Source organism: Heteronotia binoei, chromosome 4 (assembly GCF_032191835.1).
Source record: "Heteronotia binoei isolate CCM8104 ecotype False Entrance Well chromosome 4, APGP_CSIRO_Hbin_v1, whole genome shotgun sequence".
In the NCBI taxonomy this organism is placed as follows: domain Eukaryota; kingdom Metazoa; phylum Chordata; class Lepidosauria; order Squamata; family Gekkonidae; genus Heteronotia; species Heteronotia binoei.
Window position 1 is genome coordinate 135,972,049 of NC_083226.1, and position 12,747 is coordinate 135,984,795.

The 12,747-nt window shown below is 37.3% G+C and overlaps 1 protein-coding gene across 2 annotated transcripts in view; it reads right to left on the reverse strand.

Moving 5' to 3' along the window:
* Nucleotides 1–12,747, reverse strand: part of CERT1 (ceramide transporter 1) — a 105,644-nt gene that overhangs the window by 9,826 nt on the left and 83,071 nt on the right. For both annotated transcript variants that reach the window (XM_060235830.1, XM_060235829.1), the window contains 5 exons: nucleotides 11,071–11,166; nucleotides 7,988–8,120; nucleotides 7,788–7,858; nucleotides 3,717–3,845; nucleotides 3,345–3,474 (listed from right to left, as the gene is read on the reverse strand). In XM_060235830.1, the coding sequence (XP_060091813.1) occupies nucleotides 3,345–3,474; nucleotides 3,717–3,845; nucleotides 7,788–7,858; nucleotides 7,988–8,120; nucleotides 11,071–11,166 (559 nt within the window). The remainder of the gene's footprint in view (nucleotides 1–3,344; nucleotides 3,475–3,716; nucleotides 3,846–7,787; nucleotides 7,859–7,987; nucleotides 8,121–11,070; nucleotides 11,167–12,747) is intronic.

Genomic DNA, 12,747 nt, shown 5'->3' on the forward strand with positions numbered 1-12,747 from the left:
TCATCCAAGAATGGGTATATAGCACAACCTTGGAGTTCAATGTACATTTTGTAAATATCCATGGAGTAGATGCTAGACCAAAGGGTAACACCATGTACTCATAAACAGATTCAACATAATGGAAACACAAATACTTCCTGTAGTATTTGCAAATAGCAATGCGGAAGTAAATATCTTTAAGATAAATGATGGCCAACCAAAGGTCTTAGACAAAAGTGGCAGTACTTCCTGTAGGGACAACATCCTAAATTTCTATAAATCTAGAAACTCAGTGAGGAGCTGCAGATCCAATACAGGTCTCTAACCCTCTCCCCTTTCTTTTGAATTGCAAAACATCTGGAGTAAAAGCCCCAAAGGATGAACCTTGGTGGACCTCTTCAATAGCCCCTTTTTAAAAGGAGAATGGTGACCTCGTTATCGAGGAAAAATGATGACTGTGTGCTAGTATTAGTAGGAAGGTGTCAAGGAGGCAGAGGTGTAAACTCCAATATATAACCATCATTTATTGTGGATAACATCCAGTTGTCATTTGTAATACTTAACCAAGAGCTAGAAAAACTGACCAACCATTTCAGAAAGAACATGCACTTATCTAGTCAGGGGACCCCTGAACCTCTTTGTTGCTGATCCCTGGGTGATTATAAGAGTTTATTATTCTGCTCCCTACTCTGTCTCCCACCCTTGGGATTGCTGAGCATACTGAAACCCTAGAATGCTGGGAGGACCCCTGGAATCTATAATCTGAATATCTGAATGGTCTATTGAACGGAGGAGACCTTTGTGGACCTCTGGGCCAATATCTCCGCTTCGAAGAGATGGTGGTGTGGGTGTAGTCCCCAACAATGTTGAAGTGATCTTATATTTTCTGATGAGATCAAGCACTTCACTGGTTTGATAAGTGAACAATTCTTTCCCTTCAAAGGGAAGGTCCTCCACTATGGTTCTCTGTATCTGGTGGAAGGGCTGAAGAATGCAACCAGGAGTACCTACTAATACAGTTTCTGATACCACTAATCTGCAGTGGCAGGCAGCCATGTGGCGAGCAACATTTAGCTATTATTTACCCAGCTTCTTACCCCTTACACTGATAACTTTTGCTGGTGGTTTTTTGTCATCAGCTAACAAAGAAATGAATTGAGATGTCCTGTCCCATAGTAACATCTGGTATCTTCCCAATCAAGGACGCTGTGTATTCAAGCTTGCTGGAAACGGCCCTCTCCTTATGGCAGCAAGACACGAACTGAGGAAGGAGTGCTTCTCTTTCTGGTCATGTGGTGGGGATACTTCTCTATATACAATGAAGGGAGGAGAAGCACTCCTTGGTATCTAGAAACTTCTCAATTTGGCTGCTCTCCATGGCCAGCTGCTTTCCAATGTAGGACTGCACAGAAGCCACAAAGATGAACCTTTGTTTTAGTCAAAACACTGTTTAATTGTACTGTACTGTTGCTTCTTTCATAAGATTCACTGTACAACCTTTGGTGAGATATATTTACTGTAAAATGCCCACCTGTAAAATGCAAGCAACAGTTAGAACAAATCTGTGAAATGGATAAGGCCAAGCAGAGACTATTAGGTATTCATGCCATCAAGCATTTTGTCTTTTAGTAAGCTATAATTTGTATGTTAACTTTTTCTGTTTTCCTTTGATATACAAGTATATTTCTTAAGAAATTTTGCTCTACGCAATACAGCCTGGCTCATAAAGACATGTTTTTCATGTAAATTTCATTTTATACATCCGTTTGATTTTTATCCTGATTGTCTTCCAAGAATCTTAGTGGGATAGGTTAGCCTGAGAGACACGGGTCCAAGGTCATGCAGTGAGCTTCCCAACTCAGTGGCCATTTGAACCCAAGTCTCACTGATACTCTACTGGTCTGGTACTAGTCTCACTGGTACTGGTCTGATACTCTAAACACTACACCAAGCTAGGAAGCTTTGTGTATTCAGAGCGATTACCATCACTTAAGTGCTGTATCTATACACTATGACAGACATGTGCAGATACCTGAAAGAACCAAATGTGATCCTTACAGTATTGGATGCAAGGGGACAATATTTCTAGCAGGCTCTGTTAGTATGTATAAATGACAAAATAAAATGGCTGGTTGTTCTCACAGGTGATTAAGTATACAAAGGTTATATGCTCTATTCTATGCAAAGTGTTAGCTGTGTAGAAAGAAGCCTTTGAGTACAGTGACACAGTGTGGTCAAAAAAGTTAATGCTCTTAGTATTTCCTCCTTGTTGCAAGCTACCTTTATTAAACTGAACTTTAAATTGTTTCCAAAATTCTACAGTATAAACAAAACAATTTCTAAACTACAAAAAGCCAGCTTTAGGTTCACTATTGAAAAACAAAACACCTTTCTTTTGTGAGTTTTATATGATTGTCAGATTCTCCCTTCATATCTCATTATACAAGACCACTGTGATATTATTAGTGGCTTTTCAGGGGCAAGAAGGGAGAGATGCTGGGGATGGGAAATATCTGTTGTGAACTCATTCCACTTCTGGGAGTTTGGAGATGAAAAGGGCAAGCTTGGTATTAGAGAATTTGGAATAGATCCCAAATTCAGATGGAAAGCTTTCAAAGACCAACTTTCAGTAATTTCAATTTCATACAGCTTAATTTCAATTTCATACAGCTATCATATTTTCCATTTTTTCAAACAGTATTAGCCATTGAAACCTTTTGACTAGATGTTTTCAAGATTGCAATTTATAGAGAAAGGCTCCTGCTTTTTGAAATTATTATGGTCATATGGCTGCTAACTTGTCTCAGTTGGAATCTGGTAACTTTCACTCCAAGTATATGGAGAACTGGCTCCCTGTACTGCAATTCCTGATGGATTAAGAGATTGTCCCCTGGAACCCTTATCTTCATGAAGTTCTCCTGGTAAAGGAGTCAAGTTAGGGCTGATACTTTGTTTGCTTTTATCTATGATTTAATGGTATAATGACCGTACCTTGGTATTTTAGTTATTACTGCAGAGCAACTATTTTGGTCAGCCTCCCCTCTATGGTCAATTCTGATTTTTGTACCTTTGTTTGATGGGTATCTGTACTATTTTATTTGTATTTACAGTATACACAGTATGGTTCAGTGTTAATTGTTAAAAGTGTTATAAAACAAAATTGTTAAAATATATATTATGCACATAATGATGGATCCAAAAGCTCCAATCTTCTAATGGTGAAGCGAGGTGGAATCCTTGGATACAACTCACAGTGCCCCAGTTTGGGGCTAAAAGATTAAAGCACTGGGACAAAGATTTTCTGCAGAATATTCAAATCAGCAATGAAATAGAAAGGTAAACTTGTAAAAACGGCCATGCCTTACCATTTGCTACATATGTAATCTTGCATAGAATGTTGTCTCTGCTTATTTCCTTGTTCCCTTCAGGTGGGCTTACCAACGTCTGACAAATCATAGCAACATTTATTTTGGCACGGACACATCGATTGTTCAACTGTCAAAAATACACATTTTCACTGTTAGGTTACTAAAACTGATTAAGAAATTTATTACAGCATGTACTGTTCTCCAGAGAAATAAATTCTGCCATACATCCCGTTGTTTATCCTGCCTGCACCCCTTTCCCTTCTCGGAAACTGTAAATACAAAAAGGGTTATTTTTTTTCTGGCAGGCTGGAGAGCTGTAGTTTCAGTAAAGATGTAAACACCTCTAGAACAGTGACAGATGGTACTTACAGGGGCGCTGTCATGATCCACAGAAAAGTTGCAGACAAGCCATGTTTCAGTGTCGTTTTCATTGAAAGCTGGTATTTTTCTAATAGCAGACAAATACAACACATCACGTTGAGAAGCAGGCCACACTCTCTACAAGAAAAGGGATTGTTATTGTTAGTATTCTTCAACAATCAGCATTTATTTACCACTTTGCATATAATATTCATTCAGATACTGCAGATAAAACCACACCAACATGCCTTGTTTGCACTGCTGGCAAGCTGCCTGCTTTGCTCCAGGTGCTGAGTGTAACTGAAACCTTCATGATTTGGGGATTCTAAGATTAAATTATCCAGTTGGCCATGATGTCTGAATAGAGGTGCCTGGAAAAACTAGGACTCTCAGCCCTTCCACTTTGGAATCCTGGTTTGTGGGAAAGGTACAAAGTCCAATTTATTCCAGACACTTACATGTCTTAGCAAATGCAACTTTGGTTAAAGGTTTCCCAGACCTAGAAGCTTTCAGTCACATGTCATGTAGAAGAGAATGAAGTGAGTGCAAACACAGCAAACAAGTAATTTTTCTTCTTATGAGCAAACAAATTTTCACGATCTTGTAAAACCAGTTCATATTGTACAGGAGGCATCTAGGCCAAGGGAAATCGGTTTTTCTAAGCTTGCCTAGTGAGTTCACAGATTTGAACTGCAGGCTTCTGGATACATCAAATGCATCAGCTCTCACCACAGACTTGCGGGAACAATGTTAAAATCAGATTATTGTAATATGAGCACCAATTTAGAAACGAACTTCCCTCCTCTCACATGCAAATGAATTCACAGCATCTAACATGGTGTCTTCTGCATCATGTGCAAAATGTAAAATTAGACTGGATGTGGTTCTTCAGAATGGCTTTATTCATAAATGCAATTATTGATTAAAATTTAATTTGGCAACAGCCCTAGTAACCAAATAAAGATTTACTAGGAAATAGGAATTACATCATAGTGCTTTGCTCTTAGTGATACTTTCCTCTGCTTTAACCCAAGAGATTCTTCTGCAAACAAAATGGTAGAATACAAACTCACTAAGTATAGTAAACAAGATTCTAATGTGGATTGCACTGCTGTGTTACATGTTATCATCTGGTGATTACTAGGGAAGATTTCCTCAGTTTAGTTCTATTATTCTTCCATAGTTCATTTGCTATGAGTTTAACATCTGGCTGCCTTTGGGCAAGAAAGGAGGGCTTAGAACAAAATTGGTTTCTTTTAGATTTATACACATACAATTTATTTATTTAAAAATCTGTTTCCTGAAAGAAAACTCTTTATTGTTCCTGCTTAATATAAGACCAGAAACAGCCTTCAAAACAAAGTATTTTGGGGACACAAGAATTTCTTTTTGTTGTTGCAAAAGATGACAAGTGTAATTATATACAACATTAAGAATACAAAGAAAAATGATTAAGGGTGTTGTCCAGCAAACAAAAGAGGTAAATTTTGAACAAGTTTATTTCCTGCTGTTACGTTCTGTAACTCTAAAAACCTCTCAATTTTGATATTCAGAGTTTTGCTCCAGTAAATATCTCCACTGTTATTGGAATCCCATATCTGGGGCAAAGTTAGTTACAGAAGAATCCTGTACTTATTAATCACTAGTGCTGCAGCTGGTACTTTGGGGCTGGATATGAAAAACCCAGTTTCAAGCTCCCTTGGAGCTAATGATGCACCGGCTGACCTTGGGCAAGTCATAATCTCTCAACTCTAGCATACATCACAGGATTGCTGTGAGGCTGTCATTAAGAAGGGCAGGATACAATTGCAATTACTTACAAAATAATTTCTGTTTAAAGGGATTTTATTACTTGATCCAGTAGATTAGTGAGGGTGCATTCAAATATTTTCTATGCTCCTCCAATTAAAAAACAAAAGCAGACAGTTTACCCTCCCAGGAAGCAGAACTCCCTGAGTCTCACACACTATAAACTCTCACAGCAACAGCAAAAAGCAAGTCTTCACAGATTCCCAATCACCACCCACATATGTGGATCATCTGTGAAGCTATAAAGGAGGCTTGGAATAATTTCTGGCCAAAATGGAACATGAATCCCCAGTTTAAAAAATTGCTTCTCACATGCCAAGTGGTTATTTGGTTCTCTGATGTTTTTAAATTGTGTTACACTCAAAAAGAAAAAGGGTTTCACTATGCAAGTTCTTTTAAACACCTCCTTGTTGAAGGCCATCTTGTCCAAGATTAATGTCTGGTATAGGTATATTCAAAAAACCTAAGCAGGTGACTGATCTGTGTATCTCCTCAACTGCAGTTTCTCTGATTAGGCTGTGGCTCGGATAGAAATGTGTTTTGGGTGTGTTTCTATATAGCAATTCAAAGCTTTGGTTATCCTTGGTAGCCAGTCATCATTTGTGGTAATTCCAAGGTTTACTGTTCTCTTATGTAAAGGACTCAGGAGCAGCAAGATGTCTGGCTATTTTTAACTGCTTCCAAACCCAGCATGAAGTCAAATAAGGTAATCCGCCATTTTTTTTGGTCTAGAGCCAACGGACATCAGCCTCAGAAACAGGATCACCACAGCTAACTGTGTCCCTATGACACAGACACAATGTGATGAGCTACTATGGATCTCGATTAGGAAGAAAAGGAGAATATAAATGAAAAATAAAAACAATCTAGACAGTACTGCTTTAGAAACATTCTCCCAAGAAACCCTTAGACAGAACTTAGTAGTAAAATCTAACATACTCTTTGAGCCACTGAAGGATGAGATTATGTTTTGCTTGGGGAGAATAACTGACTGGGACAAAAGGACATCAGCAATTATTCATTAGTTTTGCTGCAAAGTAACAGCCATCTGGAAGACACTGAAAAGTAGACTATGAGAGCTCAAGTGATGAGATTCCAAGAAAAGACCCCAGAAAAGAAACACTCTGGTTACATCCTCAAGAAAATGCTGGAAATTAGCTTGTTGAAAGTGCACATCTTATTCTCATTGCAGAATACACCCAAAAGACAGACACATTATCAAGTTGGAGCCTCTTATTCAGTTCCTGTAAGAAATTCAGAACTATTCTTAAAACTGTCAGTTGGATCCAGATTAGAGGCCTGAATCCAGATTAAATGCTTCTTTAGGTACATGGATTTTTGCCCACACAGAATCATTTCCCTTCCTCTCTCCTTCTGAAGCAGTCTCCTTCCCCCGCCATTCCATTTCTGGAAGTCCCCTCGTCCACAGGGACAATACTCGGGGAGCATTTCAAGCTGCTCCTGATGTGCGTGTGTGGGGGAAGAGTGAGAATCATGTTCTGTTGGCAGAAATCCTTGAGCCTGCAGAGATGTTGTGCCATCATGTTTCATTTGAGTTCATTTGGTGACTGTATGAATTAATGGCAACAAAAATGTCCTATCATTAACAACCTTGCTCAGGTCTTGCAAAACTGAAGCTTGTGTTTCCTTTATTAAGTCCATCCAATTCATGTTGAGACTTCCTCTTTTCCTGCTGTCTTCAACTTTTCCTAGCATTATTGTCTTTTCCAGTAAATCTTGTCTTCTCATAATGTAATTGAAGTACAATAGTCTCAGTTTAGCCATCCTAGCTTGATTTGATCTGGAACCCACTTATTTGCTTTTTCGTGGTCCATAATATCCATAAAAGTCTCCTGCAACACCACATTTCAAATGAATCTGCTTTCTTCCTGCCAGTTTTCTTCATTGTCCAACTTTCACATCCATATATAGTAATGGAGACTTCAATAGTATGAATTATCTTAACCTTGGTTGCCAGCAATATATCCTTCCCTATAAGGATCTTTTGTAGTTCCTTCAAGGCAGACATCTTAGTCTGGATAAAGACCCATTGTTGGGTTTTATGCAATAAATATTACAAAAACAGAGAGAATATGCCTTCTAAAGAGTGTTATTCATGAAGAATTCTATCCAATCTGCCCTCCTGTGTAGAACTGCGGAAACAGGACAGTTTTTCAAAATCCATTAGCATTTTTAACAGGGTACTTCCTCTTTTATATACACAAGAATTTGAACACATCTGAACAAAAATGTTCCATATAAAAATATTACCTTATGTGTCTGGTAGACTATGATCGCATTATCAGCTAAAGTTTCCACAACATGGAAGTTTTCAACAGTTGCTGGTGGGGGGGAGGGAGAGGGAGGATAAAGCAAATAATGAGATTAATATTTTTCATGTAATAATTCTTCATAAATAATTAATTTTTATATATAATAGCCAGACCAAAAGAAGCAAAAGGTTTACTTACTTTCCCAGTCATTACGAAATTCAACATTCCAGAAATAGTGGCACACTTCATGCCCTGTAACCCCTTTGACTGCATGTGTGGCTTTCAAAGGATCTAGAACAATACCATTTTCTTCCACTTCCCTCCTGTACACCTTTGAACAAATACAAGAATAAAAATTACGCTCATATCATATATTCTCAAGCATTTGCTTTGTTTGCCCTTAAATGCACCTGCTATTTAAAAGCTAATTCAAATGGCATTAATATTTATTAGATTTTTTTTAAGTTGCCACTCACCCAAAGGGTCTCATGGCTACTTACAACATTTAAACCAGTAAGGTAAAAAAACCCAAAATATTAAATAGGTAACAATAAAGAATAAAAGCAGACAAGTAAATTTACAGTAAGATTTTTGATGATTTAAAAAGTCAGAAAACAAACATAGCTACTATTAAGCTTTATCTTGCTAAGGTTTGCAAACTAGTTGTTGTGGACTGCACTTTTTAAAGTGGCTGTACATACAACTACAAGACTGTGAAGGGTTAATTCTTCATAAAACCAGAGGCTACTACAGGCAATCTGATTGAGCAGCTCAACAGAAAAAAGTCTTGTGAGAGCTGTATAATGAGGAGACTGAAATTCCAGCCTTAACTGTCTGAGAATAGCCCTGATCAATAAGAGTTTAGTGCTGACAAAGTCAGATTTCAGCCGTGACTGAATACTATCTGAATTCAGCGTTAGCTGAGAGCAGTTAGAGCACTGACAGAGAACTGGGGGAAAGTCTGGAAAAGAGGTTTGGGTAGTAGAGAAGACTCCTATTCAGGTCAAAGGAAAGGGAATAGATCTTCCAGAGGAAGAAGAAGATTCCCTACCCAGTCAAATAGGGAGAGTTATCTCTGAAGAGTACAGAGATCCCTCATCTGGTGTGAATAGAAACTGCCCAAACAGACCTAAAAGTCTTTTAACAATTCAAGAACTGTACTGGTGTTTCCAGAGAAGGGGTTTGGGTACTGGGAAGAGGATTCCAGCCTTCCATGAACAATCAGTGATTATACAAATAAAGTGTATTAGAGTGCTTGGGAAAACACTGGAACAAAAGCCTCTTAATACAAAGATTAACTGTGAATAATTTAAGAACCTCTCATTAACCTGATACATAAGAACAAAAGTCTGTGCATATAACTGTTTTTAACTCAATAATTTCAATTCCTGATTTCACCTGAACTTTCTCCTTGATATTAAATAAATCTTTTGTTATTTTTGAATTTTAAAAGTGTCTCAAGAGCCATTTTCAGTAGTTTAAGTTAAAGGGAAACCCTATCCCTCCCCTCAAGTTCCTGGGTTGCTCATATAGTAATAATATCTTACTGACAAAGGGTGGGGCAGCTGAAGTTTCTTCAGGAGAGAAGAATACATGTTACCAGGGCTGCTCAGTCTGTGAAGGGACAGAAAAATGTAGGGAAGATCTAATCTCTGAGGGAGGGGAGGGGACGGCATCTGTCATATTAGTCAAGTGTCCAAGAACTTTTTAACTGTCCATGAACTCTGCTTCAAGTGCTTTTCATCTTAGACAGTTAGCTGAACAGAAAAAGTGGGCTAATAGTTGAGATTGGTCTTCTTATCTTGCTTTACCAAATGTATCTCATATGTACCTGCAGATTAGCTCATATGTTGTTTATCTAGTTAAGAACCAATCATTTAGATAATATCACACAATTATGCTAGCCAGTCAGCACTCACGTTGCTTATCTTTTATTAGTTACAAATCAGTTATTTAAATAATATCACATGATTATGGTAGACAATGCTTAGAGAGAAGGAAAGAACTGACATTTTCCTATAAATATGCACTCCTATGACAAACAAATCAAATTTTTCTGAATGGAAGTCTCAGAAGAGGAATAGGTGAGATTACTTGCTGGGTAACTTAGAATATTTGATTATTCTTAAAACAGTGAGACAAACAGCTGAAACCTGATTTACTTTAAAATGTATTACTTGCTAAAAGCAATGCTAGGCATTTGAGAATATTAGCACTTATTTTCAAAATAATTGTATGGCTAACTTTTTATGCTTGTATTTTGCTCTGACTAGCTCATTGAAGAAAGTAATTTCTTCTCTCAAAAAAATATAAATGTTTCTGCAGTTGTTCTGTCTGGTTTGCTGGTTACATTTAAAGACTGTACTCGCCCCTTTATTCTTTTGTATCATGAAAATTACAGGTTGCTAATCAAGCATTTAATAAGATAAATCCAAGAGAACTCTGTGAAACATTTTTTTGCAAAGCTAGAGCTGTTAAAGTGTTATGTTCAGGTTCTTTGATTGGATGCGGGAGAGAATCTCTCGCCACAGTATCTCTTACTATGAGACACATACTGGATTATCTTCAAGTCATATAAGAAACTCTGAGGATTTGTTCAGATGTTATGTGAAACTGGGAGGGAATCTCTCACTACAATATCTTTGACTATGTTTAGCTATAAATGCTGGATTATCATAGTCTTGTATCAGAAACTCTGGGGATTATGTTTAGATACCATGTGAAACCATAGTTTAATTAAACTAGCTATGGATTAGTACAATTACTTGAATATGGACCAATATATAAGGTAGGCTATGTCAAATCAGTATTTGAAACCATAGTTTGGTTTATTAACCAAACAGCCTTAACTACAGTTTTACAATGATGTATGATTGCAGAAACCCTTGTATATTCACAGCTAAATCATGGCTTGTTCTCCAGTGCTACTGTCACTGCAACACAGGCATGGTTTCTGTAGGGGAAAAATGAAGGCAATAAAACCAGCAAACCAGGATTTGAGGGTTGCTTGCAAACCAAATTCTGATTTCACAGATTAGCCAACTATGGTTTTGTGCTATGTGAGGAAATTTTGGTAAAGAAACCAGCTTCTGCAAAAAAGTAACAAAGCTTGCCAAGCAGTCTGCTATATGTCACTTGGAGAAATACCCTGTAATCAAAAGGCTTGCAGATTAACCACCGTCAATAAAGGGTACCAATTTAACCCATGCATACATTAGTTCAGTGAAATGTAATTTATTTAATATTTCCCAAATATAAAATGTTACATATGTTCTACTTGCCTTCATTTCACCTTCTTCAACCACCAGCTGCCAATTAGCATCACCCCCCACATCTTGTAGTGAGTATGTCATGTGGTTCTGCAGCATCTCTTCCACCTTTGCACACAAAAATGTAAATTAATTGAATTATTTCTACCACATCATCTGCATATTCTTGCCTATGTATGCAAAAATGTTTATACAAATATTATAAGAGAGAAAACTTCTGAAAGTAACAGAGGAACTTCTGTAAACAATCAAATGCAAGCCTAATAGAATTCAGAAATACATGGCTTATTGGCAAAGTTGATGTTAAAATGATCCTCTATCCTCCAGCAAAGAGGCTGCTCAACTACTACTTCTGACAACAAAGATATGTGTGAAGAAGTGATGAGAAAGCTTGGAGCCAGACTGTTGGTCAGTCTAGCTACTAGGACCAGCAGTGGTGGAAGATAAAGATGTTTTCTAACACCTTTAACTAAATATGCCAGAGACTGAACCTGGACCTTCTGAATACTAAGTGGATGCTCTCTCTCTCTCTAACCACTGAGCCACAGCCCCGATATTATTTAACATGGCAGAGTTGCTAATTGCTTAAAGCACTGACATTATTAAAAAGGCAATGTTCTCTTTGAATAATTATATAATACTATTCTCATTTTTTTTCTTTTACACCATTTTCAAGATTATTTTTAAATGCATAGTATGCTAATAAAGATCACAATGTGCCCTAAGGCATGGGCAAGGTAACATTTTGAAACCCATTTTCCATGAGGGGATGCTACTATCAAGCTTGCCTTCTATCATCTTAACATCTCCAAACACTAACTGGACCTATTACACAGCTGCTTCCACATGAATTCATAAATATTACAGTTATTCTTTTCAGCTCTTTTCACCAACAAAGTTTCTACCACAGACAAGTTAAATATTACTATAATCCCATTATATATTAACCAATGATAATATTTAAAGGCCTGGATTCTATGCAGCACCAGCATTGAGAAACTGGTGAAAGTGGATTTTTCCTGCCACCCCTTTTCCTGCTTTTCAGTCATGTAGCCCCCAACCTTCTGGCATTGCTTTTTTGAGGCTCACAGGTGGCTGCTGTGGAAATGAGGAAAAAACTCCCTCTGTCGGCCTCTTACAAGGTTGCTGTGCTCAACCTAATCTTCAATTACTAGATAACCAAACAGAACAGGTGAAAAGATCATCTCTTGCAATTACAAAGGACACATCTTATTATGATCATTAAAATATGACAGATTCTCAGATTTCTTCATATTGTGAATACTCTTCATGTTATAGCTTAGCATGAGAAGACACCATAATCAATGCACAAATGTTTGTTTTTTCTCCCAATTTTCACTGGTTGTTTTTTTTTTAAAACTCCAAGATCAGACAGCTGGAACAGTGATAACTGGAAGTTTCCTAGAACTTTAGTGCTGCAGCCCCGACTGTTACTGTGAATTTACCATATGTTTAAAAATTCTTTCTTGTTTTTGGTTCCATTTATTTATTTCTGAACATTTATATCCCGCTCCTCTGAAAACAGCTTGGAATGGCTTCCAACAATTTTAAAATCAGTACAAGAAATACAATAAAATAATTACATATCAATAAAATTATATCATACTATAAAACAGGTGTCGTATACAGCAGACTACAGTTAATAATAATGATAATGGCCATGTGGCC